The following is a 22,421-nucleotide window of genomic DNA, read 5'->3' as shown; positions in this document are numbered from 1 at the left end:
TTGGGAATGCTTGCTAAAAAAGGTGAGAAGGAAAGACTTGGAAGGCATGAAGAACCAAATGGTTCATTGATTCATTCCACACAGCCCTCTCCTTGGTGCTGGGGAGCCCTAGCTGAGTAAGATCCAGTTCCTGCCCTCAGTTTGGGCAGACGCGCACGTCAGAGATGACAGTCCCATATGATTCTAGAAGTAGTAAATTTGGCTGGGGGAGGCTTCTTGGAAGAGGCGATTGTTGGTTGTCAGAGCTGGCCTCAGAAGAAGAACCTTGGAAAAAGCCCTATGTGCTTGGCTAATCTGTCGTTTTTGAAAAGTTCTCCTGGCCCCATTTTCTTCCAAATCGCCCCCTTTTTGGCTGACTGCTCCTCAATCTCCTTCACTCGATGGCTTTTTTCCCTACCTGACATCAGGATATGGTTCTTTCTTCTCTATCTACATTTACTTCCTTTATGAGCTTCATGTTTTAAAAAACACATAATGCTATTGACTTCCAAGTTCATACCTGTAGCTCAGACCTCACCTATGAACTTCAGACACATTTATTCGACTGCCTACTTGACATCTCCACCTGGATGACCCTCAGACATGCCAAACTTCATCTGTCCTAAAAGGAACCTTTGACATTTCCTCTTGCTCATAAATATGTTCCCTGCTCCTTATGCTGTCTTCCCCACCTCTATGAATGCCACCATAACACGCTTAGCTGCTCAAGCAAAAAACTAGAAGTTACCTTTGATTTTTCTCTTTATCTTTTCCCCTTCATGCATCTATCACAAAATCTTATCAATTCTTCCTGAAAAATCTTTCCCCCACCCTCAGCACTCCCACCACCTTAGCCCACATCACCAGCATCCCAGCTTGTCACCAGCTCCCAACTTGTCTCCTCTTTTCCTTGCCTCCTTCAAATGTATTTACAAATACTATCAAATATGATCTTAAAATGTAAAGTAAAGCATGCCATTACTTTGCTGAAATCCTCAATGGCAGTTCGTATACAATCCAAACTTTTCACAATGGCCAAGAAACTCTTGTCTTGTCCCAACTCACCTCCCCATTAGTAGATGTTTAGGGGCTGATGTTAAATCCATCACCGAGGTATGCTGATTCTTTTTCTGCAATTTTCTGCTTTGCCAGATTTACTGTTCTCCAGATTTACTGCTATTACCAAGGCAGAGTGAATCACTGGTCTCCGTTCCCCTACCCTGTGTTAGAGTTAGTTATATGTGCACTGCCTGGTGGGCAGCCGTATTTCCCTGCCTCCTGAGTTTTGGTTTGGCCACATACTATGCTTTGGCCAATGAAATATTAGTGGACTAACACAAACATAAGTTTGAAATGTAGTTCCATAGCTGAGGTGGCCTCTTGTGCTCCCGCCTTTCATCATGGGAAGAACATGTCTCAGGAAGTCACTGGTTTAAAGAGGCTGAGAGACCCATGGAGCAGACCCATGTGAAGCTTGGAGCCAACCCTGGATCAGCCAAACACCAGTCAACTCACAGATGCATGAAAAAGAAATATGTGGTAATTAAGATAGGTATGATAATGAGTTTTGGATGGTTTGTTACACAGTATTATGGTAGCAATAGCTAACTGATACAATTATCCTAGTCCAGGTCACTATACTGTCTCGCTCCTGCAAATGCTTCATAACTATTCATGCTGCCATCAGTCTTGTCTGGCTTCAACCCTTTCTCCATGTAGTAGTCAGAATCTTCTTTCTAAAAGGCACCAGTCCCTCTCTAATACCATTCATTCTTTCCGGTTCCATGGTTCACAGTATCCTTTACTGTATGGCATATCTCTGTCTCTAGTTTCATTCCTGTACTCCCCACTGCCCACACGTTATCCCTAGCCACAGGAGCTGGTCTCCTGTGTACACATGAAGCTTTCTTGTATCTTGGTCTTCTAAAGGCTGCTCCTTCTGCTTGGAAAAAATCCTCTCCCTCTTTTTACCTGGCCGGCTCCAATACTCTCAGATGCTCATTAGAAATGCCATTTTCTCACAAGCATTCCAGGGCCCCTAACCCCTGTCACAAAATGCCACACATTGCCACAAATTCTGCATGAGCCCTTGAGAGAGCACACATCATGCTTTGTTTTGGAGTTGCCTGTGTAACTGTCTCCTGCCAGATATTGTAGTTCTGTGAGCATAGAAAGGTGTCTGTCCCGTTCACAGCACCATCCCCAACAACTGTTACCAGCTTAGCACACAGTAAGCATTCAGTTAATGTTTGATCAGAGAAAGAATAAACTGGGCAGACGGTGTGGGGTGAGGACGTTTCTGATCACACCTTCTTTTTACCTCTGTGGTTTCTACAGTCCGGTGAGAAAAAGAAAAAAGACAGAGTCTTTCTCCCCCTGTTACTTCTCAGATTTATTTTGCATTTCTAAGCTCAGCTCAGAAATCTGAGCTCTATCCTGGCTTCCTGGGCCCTGCCTAGTGACTTTCTTAGTTCTATTGAGCATGTGGAACGGAAGCTCATTGCCAAAATGGGACAAGAAGTGCTCATTTTCCAAATTTTGACTTTTAGAAATATATATATTTATTTATTTATTGCAGGCACTTAAATAGCTAGCTGGCTTCTGAGAAGTGTTAAGAAATGTCAAAATCAGTAAATCTGCATTCATTCCTTGCCCTCAAATGCCTGAATCCAATGTCATGCATAAAACAGCTGTCTCGATGGTAATTATCCTAAATAATTATGACTTGGAAATCCCATCTAGTCAAGATGGAAAAATTGTTTCAGAATTGTTAGCAGGTCCCTGGCAAGGGCAGGAGAGGCCATTAAACCCACACAGGTCTCTCAGTTCTGATGTCAGAAATGTAGATAGATGTCAAGGGGTTACAGCCATGCCAGATGGGAGGAGGCCCCTGAACGTCCTTCTGAAAATGAAGCCTCCCTCCTGGGAAAAGCTGGATGCAGAGAAGAGGGAAGACAAAAGTGTTTGTGGCAAATAATCCCCTAAGTTTACTTTTCGATGAACCTGGAACTGTTTTTCCAAGTGACTCTGCATCTTGGCATGAGGTTATAAGTGATACGCCAAAATATGGCTGGGCCTGGGGACTGCCCATTGGAGGGCCGAATGAGAGCCAGGCAGGGACCCAGGGACTGAGTAAACAGGTAATCCTCAGTGAAGAATCCAGAATGGTTCCTCCAACCTTCAATTAGAAATTCACTGTAGACACATCACATACCACAGCCTAAGGCAGCGAGGATTTTAGCTGCCACAGTGTCTGTGGGCTTTTAAGAACAGGATTCTGGGGATCGGAGGTCTCTTCTCTTCCTGGTCCTTCTCTCTTTACATAAAGTAGGCGGCTTAATAAGCAGACCCTGTTTTCTTCTAGCAAAGATTCAAACTCGGATGGTTCCACCCCAGTGATGACCTTCACGCTCCTGGTGCCCCCGCTGTGCATGGCAGCTGCTGTGGCATGATTTCCTTTTGGCAATAGTACCCTTTCTCCCTCTTTGGTCCCTGGGCTTGAGAAGAGAAATCTTACTATCTTTTCTCTGCCTATCTGGATATGTGATTTAACTTCTCTGGGCTTTGGGTTCCTGATCTATACAAGGGGACTTAGAACAACATTGCATTTAATTTGAAAACTGTGACCCCTGCCCACCTCACCCCTACATTTCTGCCACACTGGCCTTCCTTCTATTCTCAGACACAGCCCGCCTCAGTGTCTTCGCACTTGCAGTCCCCTCTGTCTAGAATGCTTCCCCACCCTCCACACACCCAACCCTTTTTTGTCATTCGCTACTCGACACAGAACCTACCTCCTTGTCCAACAAATCTAGAGTGACACATACCCTGCACTCACTATCACATCACCTGTGTCATTGTTTTCATAGGCTTTTTTGTTCTCCTAAGTTAGTGCACTCATCTACTTGTTACTCATGGGTGTTCTGTCTCCTCCAACCTGATATACGCTCTAAGAGAGAAGGTCTAGTCCACCTTGTTCATTCTATATTCCCAGTGCCTCCCTAAGTTCCTGACACACAGTAGGTGCACAATAACCACTGGTTGAAGAAATAATCCTTGCCTTATTTAGCTGCTGTCAAGATTAGATGAGACCATGGTGCCCTTAGAGTGCCTGGCGCATAGTAGGTGCTCAGTGAATGTTAATTTGTTCTTATTGTTGTTTTGTTTGTCCCCTGCTCTTTTCTCAGGTCAGCCTATTCTTTCATTCTGCTCTGTTCACATGTCTTCCTCCCCAGGTGAGGTGATGCTGATGGAAACTTAGGATCCATCCATCCATCCATCCATCCATCCATCCATCCATCCATCCAACCAATAAATATTTGTTGAGCACATTCTAAGCACCAAGCACTGTGCTAGGCACAGAGTAAACAATAAATGCCTAAGATAGACACAGTCCTGCCCTCAGGGAGATCACCTCTCTGGAGAAGACTCAGAAAAAGGGGTAAAGGAAAGCTTTGATGGGAGCTGCTGAAAAACACAGGAGTGACACATGAGCCAAGCTAACCCCTGAAGATTGAGCTGGAGAAAGACAATGGGAGCCCTGGTAGAGGCCCCTTTACCCCCTCTGTGAGGTAGTCTGGTTCCAGAGGGCCATTTTCTGGGACCCCTGGCTTCCAGGAAAACCAAAAGATATAGGTTGGTTGGGCCAAATACTGGGCCACTGGTTTGGTCTAACATTACTAGGCAAAGAGGTAGTCTGTACAAGTAAAATTCTCAGAAGACTGAAGTCCACCTCTCTATATGCCAGCACCTTAATTGTTAGGGATGAAAATATTTCATTCTTAACTTTCTCTTGCTGACTCATAATCACCACCATGAATATAAGTTATTTAACTGGGATGAAATATGGCAAAGCTCTCAGGAGCTACTGACATACGAGGAATTGCTCACCACAATTGAGGAAATTAAATTTATTTTCTATTTAGACAAGTAAAATATCCTGCTATGTGCAAGATGACTACGGGTGCAGTGTAAATGACAAATGTGAAGTGGACGAGGCCTTATACTCAAACTCTAGTAGCAGAGAGATAATGTGGGTAAATAACTGTCGGACAAGGTATGAAGAGAACGGGCTGACAGGGATGTGGGAAAGAGATTACGTGATGAGCAGCAAGAGGGTACGTTTGGGAAAAGTTAGGCACGTGGGCAGGACTCGGGGTGTTGTTCTATTCATGGGATTTCCACCTCGCTGAATGCCCTCTTAATGAAAGACATGAAACTATCATAGTAAAATAAGCAAAAAATAGCATTTTAAAGAATGCCACTACTATCTGGGGGTGGTTTTATAACTCTGTCACCCCCGATTCAACTCACCTGTTAACTTCCCTGTTTCTTGCCTATTTATATTTTAGTTCTGACTCAGTTGGGATGAAAACTTTTCCCGATTTGAAAAGTGAAGATAACCACTATTTAGGAAATACAAGATTCTAGAATACACAACTTTAACTGAAATGTAGTCATGAGCTACCTAACAGTTCCTAAGTTGTGAATATTACTGAAAAAGAAATTAACTACAATTTTTTCCCAGAAGTTTTAAAGTTTAAAATAAACTCTCCTTTTCAACAAATGGTACTGAAACAACTGGATATCCACATACAAAAGAATGGACTCTACCTCACACCATATACAAATGAAATCTCCGTGACTTCCTTGGGCTTCATGAACTGTTTATAGATTATGTTACTGAATTTCTACTTTCAAAAAGAGAGGCCTACACTGGGTGTTTGTATCCCTGGAATAAAATGAAGTCTCTGTGGCACCAGTCACAGAAACAGCAGCATTTGGATTATAACACAATATGACGCAACTTTTTCTAGTCTTTCCAACCAAACGTATCCCCTAAAAGCACTTTCTGTGTGCCATGGCTGTTGATCAGAAACCAGAAGTGGCCTTTTCTTCTGCATTTCCCCCTTCACTTCAAGGATAAAGGCGATCTTCATCCACAGGATTAGATGTGCTCCTTGTATAATTCCAGCAGAATTACCAGAGTGACCCAATTATGTCATTTACAGATGGAAAACATGAATTTGGGCCAAACATCTAATAGGGCTTAAGTTTTTGTCTTCACGTCACCCTGTCACTCGAGTTTGGGACCTGAAAAGGGTATGTTTTCATGACGTGAGTGTTACTGATATGAGAATTTTGTTTAATTTTCTGGTCGCTGAAGAGTGTTGGGAGAAGGTTAGAGAGGAGGAAAGGAGGGTAGACCATTAGGGAATTGTTTATAGCAGACAATGTGCTTGTTCACTTTGGAATTCTAGGCCTGATATCCATGTTCAGTCAGGAAGATTTCAAAGCTGGTTAGAGAAACTGGTTTACTTCCAGGATGAGTTCTGAGTTTTGTTTTTGAAAGTTTTTGATTTTACCTTCCATGATTGCACCCTGTAATACCAGTAAGGAAAAAAAATAAACATACTGGATCTTAGGGACATTGGACGGATTTGCAGCCCCTGCTCCTGCCTGTTTATCCCTCCCTAGAAAGAGTCAGTGTGGTAAAAATCTGTTATTCATGGATTGATTTCCCAGATTATTTAGAGTGTAGTCTCTTTTCACCTTTTTGTTAACTGATTTTAGCCACTAGAAAAGATAATAAGCAGCTGAAATTCACACAGGTCTGAATTTTACTTCTTACATAACTTTGATAAAAGATGAGTGGGAAGGTGAAACAGAGAAATAAACCAGGTAGACTGCTGATGAACTCAACAGATCCATGCCCAGTGCTCTGAGCTGGGCGAAGGGGCAGAGGAGTCAGGCAGAATCTAGGATTCCAATGAAGATGGGCTATAAAGATGGATCAGGAAATGAAATGAGAGACAGAACATTGCATTTAGAAGAGGTAGAGCCCTTGGAAAGCGGGACAAGGCACCGAAGATCAAGTATGACCTCTGATGAAATCTCTTAGAGGTAACTGGGCATGAACCCAAAACATGGTCTTTCTATGCGGATTTCCATTTCATCAGGTCAGGGCCCAGGCAGGCTGCCCCAAGATATCCCACAATGGCATTATTTTGAATTAAAATTACTTAAGAATCTGCCAGTGCAAGCAGAAAACTCTGAACTCCCTGGCCCCCGAAAAGCAGAGATAAATCTCCTATGTGACAGGTGCCCTTACTGTTCCAGAGGGCTGAGAGAAAACTTTATCACAGAGTTAAAAAAAACCCAGAGTCTAAAGCTTGTCTAAACAAATGTAGCAATGCCTTTACTAATTTACTACCCAAGTCCAAACCTTGTTTAGATGCCTCACTAGCTAATACCCACACCTTGCTTAGAGTCCTTTCTTTTTCTTTTGATATTCAATATTATTTTATATTAGTTTCAGGTGTACAGAATAGCGGTTACACATTTATATAATTTATGCAGTGATCGCCACGATTAGTCTAGTACTCACCTGACACTATCCATAGTTGTTGCAACATTATTGACTATATTCTGTATGCTGTACTTTACATCCTGGTAACTATTTTGTAACTACCAATTTGTATTTCTTAATCCCTTCACCTTTTTCACGCAACTCCCCAACACCTCTCCCCTCTGGCAACCATCAGTTTTTTCTCTGTAGCTTAGATATCTTTCTAATGTGTACTGACTGTCCTTGTTCTGTCAGTTTATCACAGATTCATTGTTTCGTTGTCTAAAAAGTATAAAAAGGTGCCTAGATTGATAATTTCTTAGAGTCTCATTCTATGATCTGAGCATCATATTATGATTCTTCTGTGCACAAATATTTTCTTCTTTTTTTTTTGCTTTTGTTTTTCTTCTTTTTTTTGTTTGCTGTGCACACATATTAAATTGTTTTTTTCTCCTATTAACCTAGTCTTGTGTCAATTTTATTATTTTGTTACTAGTCCAGCCATAAAAACTGAAGAAGGATATCCCTCTTCCTCTCCAACAATTGCCACCAGCTGGATATATCTTCCCTAGCTGAAATAGCCATTTGTCTAGAAACTTTGAAGACAACTATTATTTGGTAAAATGAGCTACAATATTCTCTGTAGAATACACAATCACTTACAACATATTGTACAGATAGACTAAAGTCAGGCTCTGCAATACATTTAGAGGAGCACGCAGCACTGGGTTGGGTGTAAAAACTTCAGATGCACAATACTGTTTTCTTCCAGATACAGAAAGAAATCACTAATTGCAATGTCTTTCTCAGTCTTTGGACAATGTTTAGGGCAGAAGTTTCCACTAGCAGAAGGTAAACATTTTGGAAAGTTGGGAAAGAGTATTAAAGTCTACCTGGACCACCTGTGTCATCCACCTGCGTGTTTACCTGAAGTACAGTAGTACCTTGGTTTTCGAATGTAATCCGTTCCGGAAGACCGTTCAAGTTCTGAAATGTTCAAAAACCAAGGCACAGTTTCCCCATAGAAAGTAGTGCAAAATGGATTAATCCGTTCCAAAATGGATTAATCTGTTCCTTTAAAATCAACCCCTAAAGCTACAAATTTAGCATGAATTTTACTGTCTAATGATACCATAGATCCATAAAATTTATGGCGTTTGTAAACCGAAGTGTTCGTCAATGGAGACGTTCGAAAACCGAGGTACCACTGTAATAATCAGCTTCATCTCGAAAGACAGCACAGGAGGGTATGATAGTTGCCAGATCCCTGGCAGAAAGGACATCTTGTATTTTGTGTCCCTTCCTTTACGAATAAAAATATTCTGTATGCAAAACAAATACACTAGAGCAGGCATTGGCAAATTATGGCCCCTGGGCCAAATCTGGCCCACCACCCACTGTTGCATAGCTCATGAGTTAGAACGGTTTTTACATTTTTAAATGGTTGAAAAAAATGAAAGCATCGTAAAGTATCACAACATGTGGAAATTATATAAAAAAAGTTCAAATTTCAGTTTCTATTAATGAAGTTGTACTTAAACAGCCACACTCATTTGCTTCTGTATCGTCTATGGCAGCTCAGGTTACAACAGCAGAGCTGAGTTGGCGTGACACAGGCCGTTTGGCCCACAAAACCTGAAGTATTTACTCTCTGACCAGTTACAGAAAAAGTTTTCCAACTCTGCTCTGAAGTCCTGAATGTCCCTGCAAGCCTGACTTTAGAAGGACTTTGATGGGGAGATCCTGCTTCCCCTTCAACATTAGTATTTCCACATCTCCTTGCCTTGAGACAAAGTCACAGTGGCCAAAGCCACTACAAACAGAGTCCGTGTAGCCCTGGATTTAAAGAGAAGCCATGGAGAAAAACCACTTACGTAGGATCCATAATCCACAGCCAGGGTCTGCAGGGCCCAGGGGAGACCAAGACCGATGAGGATGTCAAACACATTGCTCCCAATGGAGTTGGACACGGCCATGTCTCCCATGCCTGCAATGACAAGGAGTCACTCGAGTGAGGGAGGTGATCCCAGGGGAACGCAGGGGCCCCATGAGTGATTCTCTCAAGCTTTTGGTCTAACAGCAGGAGACCTAGCTGGCAGGTCTGCATGCTCACGGCTTTGGTTCTCTCCCAGACCATTACAATCATTACCAATCGCAAAATACAGAGTCAATAGAATAGAATATGTATTTTCAATAGAGCAGAATAAAATATCCATTCTTTGGACTGTTGACCTTTACTTCAAATGTGATCACTGTTTTGTAAAGCAGCTCCTGATCTCACCCACCCACACATGTTAGTATCATCACCCACCTGCTCTACACTGTATTCAGTTCTTTTGAATAATTGAGCAATATTAAGAAAACTAATGTAACCAGGAGAATTATGTGCGGACTTGTAGAGGACACTGTGCTGTGTTATAGCTACACACTGTGTTTGTTGAAAACAAAGGCCCTCTAGCACAAATCAGGCATATAAATTAGAGTGCGTGCTGGGGAAGGACATGGCCATTGGGAGGCGTACATCTGGGAAGGTGAACTGTGAGCTTGGTTTTGAAGGAGAGAAGGGTCTGTCACACACTAAAGAGTGGCCTCTGGCAACTGCCACTTTGAGGAGTACAGCAGTTGGGTAAACTTTAAGTTATGGCGTCTGTCCTCTTTAAGCTTCAGTTTCCTTACCCATAAAATGAGTGTACGATTGTCCCTCACTTCAGGGACAATATGTCTCAATTCAGACAAGTATGTCAGACAAGTATGTCTTATTTAACTTAAACCACAACTGCTCATAGAGTTGTTTAAGTTAAATAAGGTAATGTGTCTAAATTGCTTCGCTCAATGTGTGGTCATCAGCAAAGGTTAGCTATCATTATATTTATTACTATTTTTAATAATAGAGGAATGGTAACATGAACTCCAAAACGGGGTGTGGGTGCTGCTTAGAAAAGGTCTCTGCCTTTCTCAAGGACCTTCTGGCTTGTTTGTTTCCCTGTTCTGATGCCAAGAAGCCTTCTGCCCAACATGGAACAGAAGTCACGCAGGACTCCTTCCAAGCCAGAATGTGATGGCCTGGGAATAGCCATATGGACCTCCTGACTCCAAAAGGAAGGCCTTCCTTCCTTGTCCCACCCATCCCCCTGGAGCCCTACCTTGTCTGGCCACTATGAGGCTGGCCATGCAGTCTGGCACGCTGGTTCCGGCTGCCAGGAAGGTGATCCCCATGATGACGTCAGGAATCCCCAGCGTGTAACCAATGATCGTGACCTGGAAGAAACAGAAAGAGGTGGTGCGCTGAGGGCTGACACAAGTCCTATGTGCCCATGGATCCTCTAAACACCAAGCAAAAAAGGCTGCAATCTGGGTGGTCTCTCCAGGAAGCAATGTCTGCTCTCTGTACCAAGACAAGAGTGCAAAGAACTTCTAGTGCAGTAGACCGGGGCTGCAGGTCAGGGGACCAGGGTGTACTTATGGAGCCCATGATTTCCCATCAAAGATTGGCCTTTTTTACTTGTTCCTTTCAGGCGAGACTGGAGGCGTGAGAGAGAAAAAACAGTTTCTGGGAAAAGGCAATTTTGGGACAGGATATTTAAACTGAAGATGGTCCTGGGAAACACAAACAAATACATGGCTACCACACTGTGCTGTGAATTTGAGCTTTGAAGATCAGAGCTGCACAATGAGAATGTACAAGGACTGGAAAGGGGCTGAATTCACACCATCCAGTCTTGTAGGAAAAGCTGTAAGTAGTTGATTCCTTTCTTCTCTCCCTTGAAGCTTGCTACCATCATCTTCGTCAACATCATCTTCTGCACCAAATCATGTATGTTTATTTAGTACGTAGGCATTGTGCTCAGTGATGTGCATGGGTTTTAACTTACTTAATTATCACAACAACCCTCTGAAACAGGGGCTATTATTATCTCCATTCTTCAGATAAGGAAACTGAGACACTGCCCAGGGCAAACGTGCTAATAATCACGGGGCACATTAGCACCAGGCAGGCAGGCTGACCTGCACACGCAGTGCCTCTGTCTACACCGGAGGGGTTTAGACAGAGGGTGGAAACATGTGATACCTGAGACATTGCTTTCATTATGTAAATAAGCCCATTCTAGACCCCTAATTTCCAGATGGGAAAACTGAGAGGAAAGCACTTGGTGAGACATCATGACGAGGAGGGGGGCAGTGGCCAAAGAGAGGTGAGGGGAAAGAGACTGATTCCCTATTTGTTGGCGTAAGAAAGGGTAACTTACAGGAGCTGAGATGACCTGGTCATTTTAGGATGCCACTTGACCGCCTCACTTTCTACAGTTACAAGAAATGCAAATCACATGTTGTAAGTAGCACAGTCTCCTGATAGTTCCTCTCAGGCCAGCAACTGAAAGGGACACCCACACAGAACACCCTGACTTCCTCCAGTTGCTCCTTCCACATCCAAAGTTTGGGGGAAGTTAGATCCATTGAGATGCCTGGCTTGTTTCCTTTCAAACCAGAGAATGCACCTTGTATCCATTCAGTGCTGAACTCAACTTGGTTGGGGTGTCCCAAGGGATCTCTGCCTTCTGCTCTCCAGGGAGGAAAGTGAGATGCAGAAACACACATTTCTATTTGAGAAATGGAGCCACAAGCATCCTGGCCAAACCTTGTTTTCCTTTCTAACCCTCAGCTGGGTCCCTGCAGGAATCCGGTTTGGCTCTTTGGGGCCTGGAAAGGAGTTGCTGTTATTACGATGCTTGCGGTTGAGTCTGGAATTTGGGGGAACCGATTCCCTAGTTGGCTGGGCCAGGTCTCATGCTCCCCTTGTTATCTCCCCACTCCTGGCCGTTTCTCAGGACTTTTTAGAACCTCTTCCAGAGCAGATGGAGGCAAACAGAAGGAGGGTGAACCTTAGATCAGTCGTATCAGTGGGTGAGTTTGCATGTTAGTGGACTTGGGAGAAAACCATTAAGCACTTGGAGGTCAGAGACACCAACACTACTAGTCTCCAACCTGAAACAGAGATGGCACCCATTAAATATGTCAAATAAAAATGTTAATGAACACAGGATGAGGGAGAAACCCATGGCTATAAGATTTGGGTTGAAAAAAGTAATTATCTATTTCTCTCTGACGTTAAAGGCAAGGGATAATTATGAGTTAATTGTGTTAAGTTTACAAATTTCTTACTACCTCCCAAGTAATCTTTTCAGAATCTTTTTCAGTTCTTGAGTTTAATTCTCCATAATCCATATATTGCATTTCTGTTTAGCATTCAAGCAAGATTAATGTAGATTTAATTTCTGCCCAACTCCAGTTATAATGAATTAGGTTTGCATCCCAGTTAAAAAGTACAGTCGCACATGGGCAATACATTCTGGATGGCTGCCTTTCCTATAATGGCTTTGGGACAGAGGCTCTTCTGGCCCCATAATCAAGGCCAATCCCTGAATCATTATTTTAGCTTCAGAAAGGAGCACTGAATGGTCACTGGTTCAATGACCTCATTGTCTGGTTGAAGAAACTGAGACTGGAATGGGGAAAGTGACTCTGATAGATGGGATTATCACTCCCCAATTCGTCACACTTTCCTCCATGCCCTTTGACTGGTGACTCTGCTGTTCTGTCCACGGGAGCAGGTGGAGTATATTGCCTCCACTGTATTGATGTCAGGCGTGGTGATGGAATGGAGGTGGAAGTCACAGCCAAGGCCCTAGGAGGCACCTTCTGTTTCCACTTGCCCTTGTGTATTCCAATGATCCACCATGAGAAGTGCATTCCCCAGGCAGCCAGTGGTCCAGGAAAATGGGCAAACACATGGGGGAGACGTAAACTTCCACCTGCTGCCTGAATCAAATGTAACCATGCTGTGGCTCTAAGCAGAGCTGATCAGCCAGAATCTGCTGAGATTAGTCCAATCACAGCCAACATGCAGAGGTGTGAGCAGCCAAATAAATGCTAGTGATTCTAAAAGACCGAGTCTAGGGGTGGTTTATTATGCATCTTATTGCTGCAATAGCCGACTGATACAGTTACTGAGCTGAAACCCCAACCCACGTTCCCCTCAGGCTGAGGGTGTTTTTCTCTCTATAGAGAACTCCCGGTAGCACTGCTCTGGGCTCCTCAATGCACTTACCATCCATACCATCATGTAGGAAAAGGCTGCGATCCACAGCGTGGAAGAAGCAAACGTCACCATGAACCACTTTTCCCAGCGGGGCTTGTTGCAATTGGGTACAGTAAAATATAAGACAAAACTCAGGGGCCAGGTGAACGCCCATTTCACTGTTTCCAGTTTGCCAGCTGGGAAAATAGAAAAGGCAAAAAAAATCAGTTAGCTTCATTTCTCTGCTCTACCAGCCCTGCGTACTTCTTTTCCCAGACATTTGCAGCCTGTGAAATAAAACTTACTATGTTGCTCTTTTCCTAAAATACTAAAGTGGCTTTCCACTACCAACAAAACCTTATGTTCAAAACCAAGCAGAATTAAAAGTTGTCCACTGCCCACCTACCAGTTAGGCCTCCAAAATGACAGAATGAGTCACTTCAGAGAAGTACAAGGCTAGGGGGACATTATGGCAGATGGGGCCAAGTGCAAAGGATGAGCAAGATTCTCAGGACACGAAAGGGTGGGGGTGAGGGGAGGAGAGGTCGGGGAGGGGAGCTAAGAAGACCACCGGTCGGCCTCTATTGTGTTCTCATGGATAAGTCACTACAGCTTTCCAGATTATCAGGCGTCAGTGGTCATAGCGCCATCTAGTGAAATTTCTCAGCATCGTCTGTCAACACACTGCTATCTTGAAAGATGATTTGAAAGCTCAAGGTTGTAATAGTACTGCTTGAATGTTTGTATCTCAGACTGATATGGATTTGCATACTAATAATTGCTTTCTGGTTCTCTAACTACCTGCTGCCATGGATAAGATAATGGATCTGTCAGTGATGACCTGACCTTACCATCTCTGCGTTACCTGATGTTATGATTCAGAGACACCCATAAATGCTTATTTTGGTGACCATATGACCACGAGTTCCTTGTAGCCTCATATTTGAAAAACATATTAGTTCTCCTTTGACCTTTATTACCATCCTGCTTAAGTGCTCACTCACCTCTGGAAAGACATACGCACACACAAAGGTACTCCCTTCTTCAATCAAGATCTCCATCTTTCAGAAAGTTCTCTGTGCCTCTTTCTAGTCACACTCCCACCTGCTACCACCATAGATGAATTTTCCTGTTCTCAAACTTCAAATAAATGAAATCACATAGTATGTTTTTGTGTCTACCTTCTTTTATTCAACATAATATTTTTTGTGTGATTCATTTGTCAGTAATTCATTCCTTTTCATTGTTGCGGAGTGCTCCATCTTGTAAATTCACTGTAGTTGATTTATCCATTCTCCTGTGGATGGGAATTTGGGTTGTTGCCAGTTTTCAGGTATTACAACTAAAGTGTCTATGGACATTCTTGTACAAGTCTTTTGTGGCATGTTTTCCTTTCTCTTGGGCAAAGACTCAGTAGTAGCATTGCTGAGTCATAGGGTGGGGGTTTACTTAACTTTATTAAGAAACTGCCAAGCAGTTTTCTAAAATGATTGTGCCAATTTATATTCCTACTGGAGTTAAAAAGATATATATATATATATATATATATATATATATATATATATATATTTTAATGATTTTATTGGGGAATGGGAACAGGACTTTATTGGGGAATAGTGTGTACTTCCAGGATTTTTTTTCTAAGTCAAGTTGTTGTCCTTCCAGTCTTAGTTGTGGAGGGCGCAACTCAGCTCCAGGTCCAGTTGCTGTTGCTAGTTGCAGGGGGCGCAGCCCACCATCCCTTGCAGGAGTCGAACCGGCAACCTTGTGGTTGAGAGGACATGCTCTAACCAACTGAGCCACCCGGGAGCTCAGTGGCAACTCAACTCATGGTGCCATGTTCAATCTTAGTTGCAGGGAGCACTGCCCACCATCCCTTGTGGGACTCAAGGAATTGAACTGGCAACCTTGTGGTTGAGAGGCCAGTGGGCCATGTGGGAATGGGACCGGCAGCCTTCGGAGTTAGGAGCACGGAGTTCCAACCCCCTGAGCCACCAGGCCGGCCCAAAAAGATATATTTAACAAAATTTATTTCACAATTGCATACCAGTATCCAGCACTTATTTCATTATATCTCTTACCAATCTCCAAATAGTTTCTTAAATCTGCAGAATAAAGTACACAACATCACTTTGGGCTCCCTGGTCTTCCTCAGATAGTAAGGTAGGGTGATCACTAGGAGAGAATGGGGCTTACTCATTAGAAAGCGCTGGGTCCAGTGCCCGCTGTTTGAGTCGAGTGGCTCAGTTACTTAAATTCCCTAAGCCTCAGTTTCCCCATCTGTAAAATGTGGACACAAAACACTGACTTCACAGAGAAGCTGGGAGAATTATATGAGATGTTAGGATGGGCCTGGGCCAATGCAAGTTTGCAAATTGGTGGAGTCAAAATCCTCAGAATCACTCTTGACTTTCCCCATTCTTTCACCCCCCACACCAACTCTGGCAACCTTCCCAGGGCACTCTCAATCCGTCTGCAGCTCACTCCACAGCCTCTCCCTGGGCCAGGTTCTCCATCCTCCATGACCTGGCTGAAGAACTGGCTTATTAAGGGGAATCTCGGCTCCTACATTTGCCCCACCTCCATCTGCTCATCACCAGTAGCCAGAGGGAGAGTCTCAAAAAGCAAGCTGTTGTAGAACCTTCTACTGGTTTCTACTGCCCTCATAATAAAATCACATCTCCCTACTATGGCTGACAAGGCCATAACTGATTTGGCTCCCGCTTGCCACTCTCCCTACTTATGTACTTCCCTGACTGAGCCTTCTTTCTGTCTCAGACACTCTAAGCCTTTTTCTGCCTCAGGGTCTTTCCACTTGTAGCTCCCTCTGCTTGGATCTTCATATGGCTGAGCATGCTCTGTCATGCAATTTAGCCACAGCTCAAGTGTCACCTGACTCCTCAGATCACCTCATCTAAATAAGACTCCCACCTACTCCACTCCTTTCTTCCCCATCACCTGCATTAATTTGCTTCATAGCACATGTTTTCTTTCTGAAATTATCAGGGTTGTTTGTTTCCTCATTAAGTTTCAGTTGCCCCCAAACTAGAATATAAATGCTATATGAATAGTGTTTTCTCTAGCTTGTTCACCACTGTTTTGAATGCCATGGACAGTGCAGGGAATATATATCACATGCTCAATATGTATTAACAATATTAACAGTAATAACACTACTACGAATAATCTAATCACACAGACCAAAGAAAAATTTCTTTCTTTTTTTTTTTTTAGAGTCTAAAGGTATCCCACTTCAGGTGCAGAATAAAGCAAAGAGAACAAATTTTTAAGAAAGGGAAAGTGTCTTTTCCTCTTAGCAGCTACACACCCTGTTAGATTTAAGATATGGAGATGGTAAACTGAATGATGAGGACACTGAGACTGTTTGGCTGGATTACAAAGCAAGAAGACAGAGTTATTTTGTGAGGAGGAAAAATGCTGCAGAATCCAGAATATGGCCAGATCTTTGGATTCCAAATGCAGCTTGGAATCCTGCACATTCCTAAATCCTGCAACGTGATAGTAAGTCACTTATCCAAGTGGGGCTCTCGGCATTCCCTTCCTGGCTGTCCAGTCTTCCAGATGTCCCCATAGGAAGAGAGAGAGAGAGAGAGAGATTTGGTTTGATTTAAGATACACACTCAATCAAAGTTACAAAGAAACACATGAATGAGAAGAGAAATGACTCCAATTTGGCCATTTGTCATTCTTCAGAAAATAAAAAAGAAGAGAAAAAAAGTCAGGATTATGATTCTGCAAGAGCTCAGAAAACACTAATTAGGTAAAGTTGCAAACAGTGTAAGTTAGCACCAAAGAGTTTCAAGTTTTTTGTCTCAGCTGAAAAACTTCTGACTTTGCACTGGGAGAACACTGTATCTTGAAAACACCCTTCATTGTCATTAAAAATGATATAGATGATTTCTTTGAGTTATAGTTCCATTGTAACATCAACAAACAAAATAGAAATTCAATGAGTATCATCTGGAATATATCTTTAAATGTAACATAACAAATATAACTCCTTGAACAAACCAAATGATGTAAAATGTGCTTTTTCAATGATTTTGAGGAGCAGGAGCAGTCAGATAAGGATCGTCTACATTTTAGCTAGTCTAAGTTTCCATTTCTGAATAAAGGAGTGAAAATCGTCTTCTTTCCTCTTTGAGTCGACAGTATGTTTGGACAGTTTTCTATCTTCTGTTCCATTGTCATATGGTCTAAACAGAGCTCCCCTGGAGATAGACTGATTCATTAATTTAACATACTCACTGAATGCCCACAATGCTCTCTGTGCCTGGCACTGTCCCAGGTGCTGAGGACACAGCAGCATGGTAAGAAAACAAAACTCCCCGCATGTGAACCTGATGTATCGGCAATTATGTGATTTCTCAAAAGTCATCCAGCAAATGGGAGCTGAGACAGGGGATGTGAGCCAGGGACTCTGAGCACTACAGTGTCCCTTTGAGTATGACCAGCTCTAAAAAGCAAAGGACTTGTTCCCAAGTTATAGTCCTTATTAAGCATTCTAGGAAGCTTGATTCTATTGGATAGAGAAAAAAATGACTGCTCAGTATTTTACACCTAGAGCTAAATATATAAATTTGTTCTAAATATATAGGCAATAATAAAGCACATTGTTTAAAAATGGAAAAGATAAAGAAAAAAAATAATTCCATCTAGGATAAACATATTTATATTTTGGTGTCTATATTTTATTTTCAGTCTTTTTTCTATGAAAATGTGTTTATCTACATACACATGTAAATGTTTTTCTTTGTCAGTCAACAGTAACACTTACTTCACACAAGAAATGAGAATATATGTACAATTTATATGTATGTATACATATATGTATACATATGTGTATACATATATATGTATAGGTGTATATTATATAACTCAGACATATATAATGTGCACATATAAACAGATATGTTAATATATGTGTGCATATTATATAACATACAGTGTATTAAATATGTATAAAGAATGTATAAATATGTATAAATATATGTATATTTATATACAAAATAATAAATGTATACAATACATATACAAACATTATATGTACACATTATATCAATCATACATGTGCACACACATATATGCACATACATCTATGTTCATGCATACACATATATACACATATCATATATATTCTTATATTTACATACTCCCACATAATTACTTAGCTGTTAATTATACCCACTATAGTCAAATCCTGGAGAGAAGAAAGCCCTGTAGCTGGATGACAGAAACACAGGGAGACCAGGCCCTTGCAAGATTACCATGAGAGGGAAAAGAGTGTCCTCATAGAGTAGACAGACCTTTTTCAGGCCAAGAGAATTTAGCGTGAGAGGGACCCAACCCAGGGCTCAAGTGACTGAGTCCTCCCTGCTCCTCGAGTGCCCTCTGCTGGCCTGAGGCACCCTCTGGCTTACTCCCCTCTCCTAGGAGGCCTGCCCAAGGGAGGGCTTGACTGGGCATTCAGTCCCCCATGGAGAAGTTCCTCAGTCCGGGAATGGGGTTTCTCAGCAGCTGGTGGAGGAGACCAGAGGGTCATAATTGGACAAGCCCATTCTCCGTTTCAGAGGTGGGACCTTGTTCTGACTTAGGATCCCCTAAGTCCCAGAAAAACCGTTAAGATTGCTGGTGTGACTGCAGGTTTCCAGCCCCTCGCCATCCCAGGTCTGGCCCACGGACCAGCAGAATTGGTGTCACCTTGTGGGATTGTGAGAAACGCAGAATCTTGGGGCCTACCTGGATGGACCTCCTGAATCAAAACCTGCATTTTATCAAGGAAGCTCAAGTGAGAAAGGCAGGCGTGGAGGAACTTGAGATTCTGTTTCCTGTCTCAGTAGCTCAGGGCCCTGGGATTAGGGTTTCCAGGTGGGAATTCCTGCCTGTTTTCAGGATTTTTTTTTTGCTTTCCCATTCCCGAATTCCAAGAAAAGTTAGTTGGGAAATCGGGAAAATCGGCTCCTTGAACCCAGGTGGTTGGTGGTATCGGCAGTCACTTTGTGGAAACGATTCATCATGAAGAACAAAAAACAGTTTATGTCTCGGGATTCAGGAACGGGAAAGCGAAAAAATTTCCTGAGAACGGTGGGAATTCCTGCCTGGAAACCCTACCTGGGATGATGCAGAGACCCAACAGGTGGTGGCAGTACTGAGCAGAGTACCACTTCTCTTGGGCCTGTGCTTCTGAAAGATGCAGGGGGCCTGAGGTGGGGTTCCTCAGCCCACACCTATAGCCAGCCAGATCTCGTGAAATATTAGGAGATAAGATGATGTGGCTAGGAGCCCTGGCGCCGCCTCATCTGCACCCTAACCCAGAGATGAGGAGATACTTCGAAAGCTCACAGTCAGGCCTGGCATTTATCTCCTCTAGGTGAAATGTGGAACAAATGACCTGAAGGAGGCCCTTTTGTGTCAATAAGTGATGAGGTCATGTGTGGGAGCCAGACAACGTGTCTTGCTTATACACGTGACTTTAGTTGTCTGCTGGAGGGGTGCACGTGGGGCTTCTGGGTTTCTGGGAGGCTAATACAGCACATTTCTGGAGCATGGTAATGGGCTGTCAGTTGTGGACTCTGAAACAAAGGCTGGGGGAAGCAGAATTCTAGACATGAGCCCCAAGATTCTGTGCCCCAATTCTCAGAACCTGTGAGGAGGGAGAGCTTTCAGTCCTGTGACTGTGCTATGCTCTGTGGCAGAGCTAACCTTCATTTGGGCAGGTAATGATCTATCACAGGAGTCCTCACAAGCAGAAGGGGCAGCCAGGGAGATTAGAAGTGTGACAAGGACCTGACACACCATTGCTGGTTTGAAGATGGAGGGGCCATGAGACGAGAAATGGGGATGGCCTCTAGGAGCAGTGAGCAACCCTTGGTCACAGACAGCAGGAAAACAGGGCTCAGCCATAAAACCACAAGAAACCGACCGCTGCAGCAACCTGAATGTGCTCGGGGATGGTTCTCCCAGGGCCTCGGGGAAGAACTAATTCTCTGCCCACACCTCCGTTATAGCCTGCTAGCCTCTGAAAACCCAGCCAGGCCGTGCCAGACTTCTGACCTACAGAACTGGGAGCTCTTCAACAGGTGTTGTTTTAAGCCACTAAATCTTGGCAATCTGTTGTGCAGAAATAGAAAATGAACACAAGAGTTTACAAGGGAGGAATGGAGTGTCTCGTCATTTAATCCTTAAAATGTTTTTGTCCTGGATGATAGGGAAGAAGGTTGCCAAGAAATACAGTGACAGTGGCAAAATGGAGAAAGAGCTGGTATACTTTTTTCTATCAAGATTACCGACTAACAAGAGATTTAACTCTGTTTGGGCAGTTCGGGAGTTTGGGGTATAGGAATCTGGGTGATGTTTTCTAGTTAGCTTTGGTAAGCACTTGACCAGGTTGAGATTGCAGGAGCTCTGATAAAGTCCAGGAGCAGTTCTGGTTTGAGTTTTACTAGCTACTTCCTGGTCACATAAAGGAGCACAGAAAGACCTTGCATCAGAAAATGAAACACGATCCTGATACTCTGCACCCATGTCCCACCATTAGATGGCTTTTCAAGAGTACCAAGCAACCCTTCCTCAGAATTTACAGTCTTCCTATAAATTCATACTTTCTGGAGAAGTCGCATATATCAATTAAGCCTCACACTTGACAGTGAATGTGAACTAAACCTGTGCACTCTTTCTTGAAACAGCCAGAACCTTCTGGAAGTTCTAGCAAATGGGAAGAATTCTTTCAGTATGGTCTACCTGCTCCACTAATGGGTTGGGGTTGGGCATGAGGTCGCTGGAAAGGACAAGTGTTTATTGGAGGTAGCAGTCAGGAGAGAAGGACACCACCCTGGTGGCTGAGGTCCTGAGAGCTCTTACAAGCCTTGCTCATCCCCTTCGAGGTACCATGGAGATTCCCTTGGCTGCCCTACTGTGTGATATTTGGCTGGGGCCAGAAGGCTTTTTGCGCAGGTCCACATCTCGTTTGGTGCCCACCTTGCAAACCGCAGGTCCTGGGAGAGCAGGGGCCTGAACGGGGATGAGGAGCAGTAAGTGAAAAGAAAAACAAAGGTCAACTGAGAGGACTGCACATGTTACCCAGAGCTGGCCTTGGCAGGACAGTACATGGCCAACTGTAATGGGATGAGTGAAGTACCTATTCCCATGGACGCCAAGCAACCTTGCTGACACGGCGCAGGTGCATTTCCTCCTTAGCACCAAAAGGTCCTGCAGAGCAGCTGACTTTCCTCCACAAAATTATACATTTGGTCAAAGAGCCCACACTTTAACCAATGAACATGTGTTGCCATCTGGGTCATTTCTGTACCCTCTACAGTCTTGCCCATGTAGATGTTAATATAAATATTTTTATGTTCATACAGAAATACTATTTCTTTCAACAGAATGCCAGAGAGATCATCATAGTCAAGGACATCTGCTCAGTGACCTCAAAATAGCTCCCAACCCCAGCCCAGACATAGGACCTCTTACAGGGGGGGTCGAATGGTGTGTACGGTCCTTCATCCTCATCCTCATCTTCCTCTTCCTCCTCGTCATTCTCGTTGTTCTCATTGTCCTCATTCTCATTTTCTGTCTCGTTGCCAACTTCGGCAGCAACATCATCCCTCCGAGTCCCGTTCACGCCCCTGTCTGGGGCACTGCTGGGCCCTGTTCCATTCTCCACGGTGTGTTTAATTGGGATTTTGATGGCCACCTCAGATTCTCCATTGGCATAAGCCCTGCTATTTATCAGTCTTTGTCTCTGGAAAGAGAAAGGCACATTCTTACTACAGTCAGAGGGACTGTAAATCCTTACACCCAGACCACCACCTGTCAGGATCTTTCTCAGGCAGCTGACAAGGAGACGCTTCTAAGAGACTCTGCTGTCACATCTTAAGGGATTCCTCAAAGTAATAACCAACTTGGACAACCTCCTTCTGGGAGAAAGGATTAATATTTTATGGCCTACTGGCACTTGCAAATCCCTTCAGAGGAAAATTCCTAAGTCACAGATGC

The 22,421-nt window shown here is 43.4% G+C and overlaps 1 protein-coding gene across 3 annotated transcripts in view; it reads right to left on the bottom strand.

Moving 5' to 3' along the window:
• Window positions 1-22,421, bottom strand: part of SLC24A3 (solute carrier family 24 member 3) — a 494,345-nt gene that overhangs the window by 14,334 nt on the left and 457,590 nt on the right. For all 3 annotated transcript variants that reach the window (XM_033094851.1, XM_033094853.1, XM_033094852.1), the window contains exons 12-15: window positions 21,897-22,167; window positions 13,434-13,600; window positions 10,471-10,585; window positions 9,202-9,314 (exon numbers count right to left, since the gene is read on the bottom strand). In XM_033094851.1, the coding sequence (XP_032950742.1) occupies window positions 9,202-9,314; window positions 10,471-10,585; window positions 13,434-13,600; window positions 21,897-22,167 (666 nt within the window). The remainder of the gene's footprint in view (window positions 1-9,201; window positions 9,315-10,470; window positions 10,586-13,433; window positions 13,601-21,896; window positions 22,168-22,421) is intronic.

Source organism: Rhinolophus ferrumequinum, chromosome 23 (genome assembly GCF_004115265.2).
Source record: "Rhinolophus ferrumequinum isolate MPI-CBG mRhiFer1 chromosome 23, mRhiFer1_v1.p, whole genome shotgun sequence".
In the NCBI taxonomy this organism is placed as follows: Eukaryota; Metazoa; Chordata; class Mammalia; order Chiroptera; family Rhinolophidae; genus Rhinolophus; species Rhinolophus ferrumequinum.
This window is presented reverse-complemented; position numbering and strand designations above follow the sequence as displayed.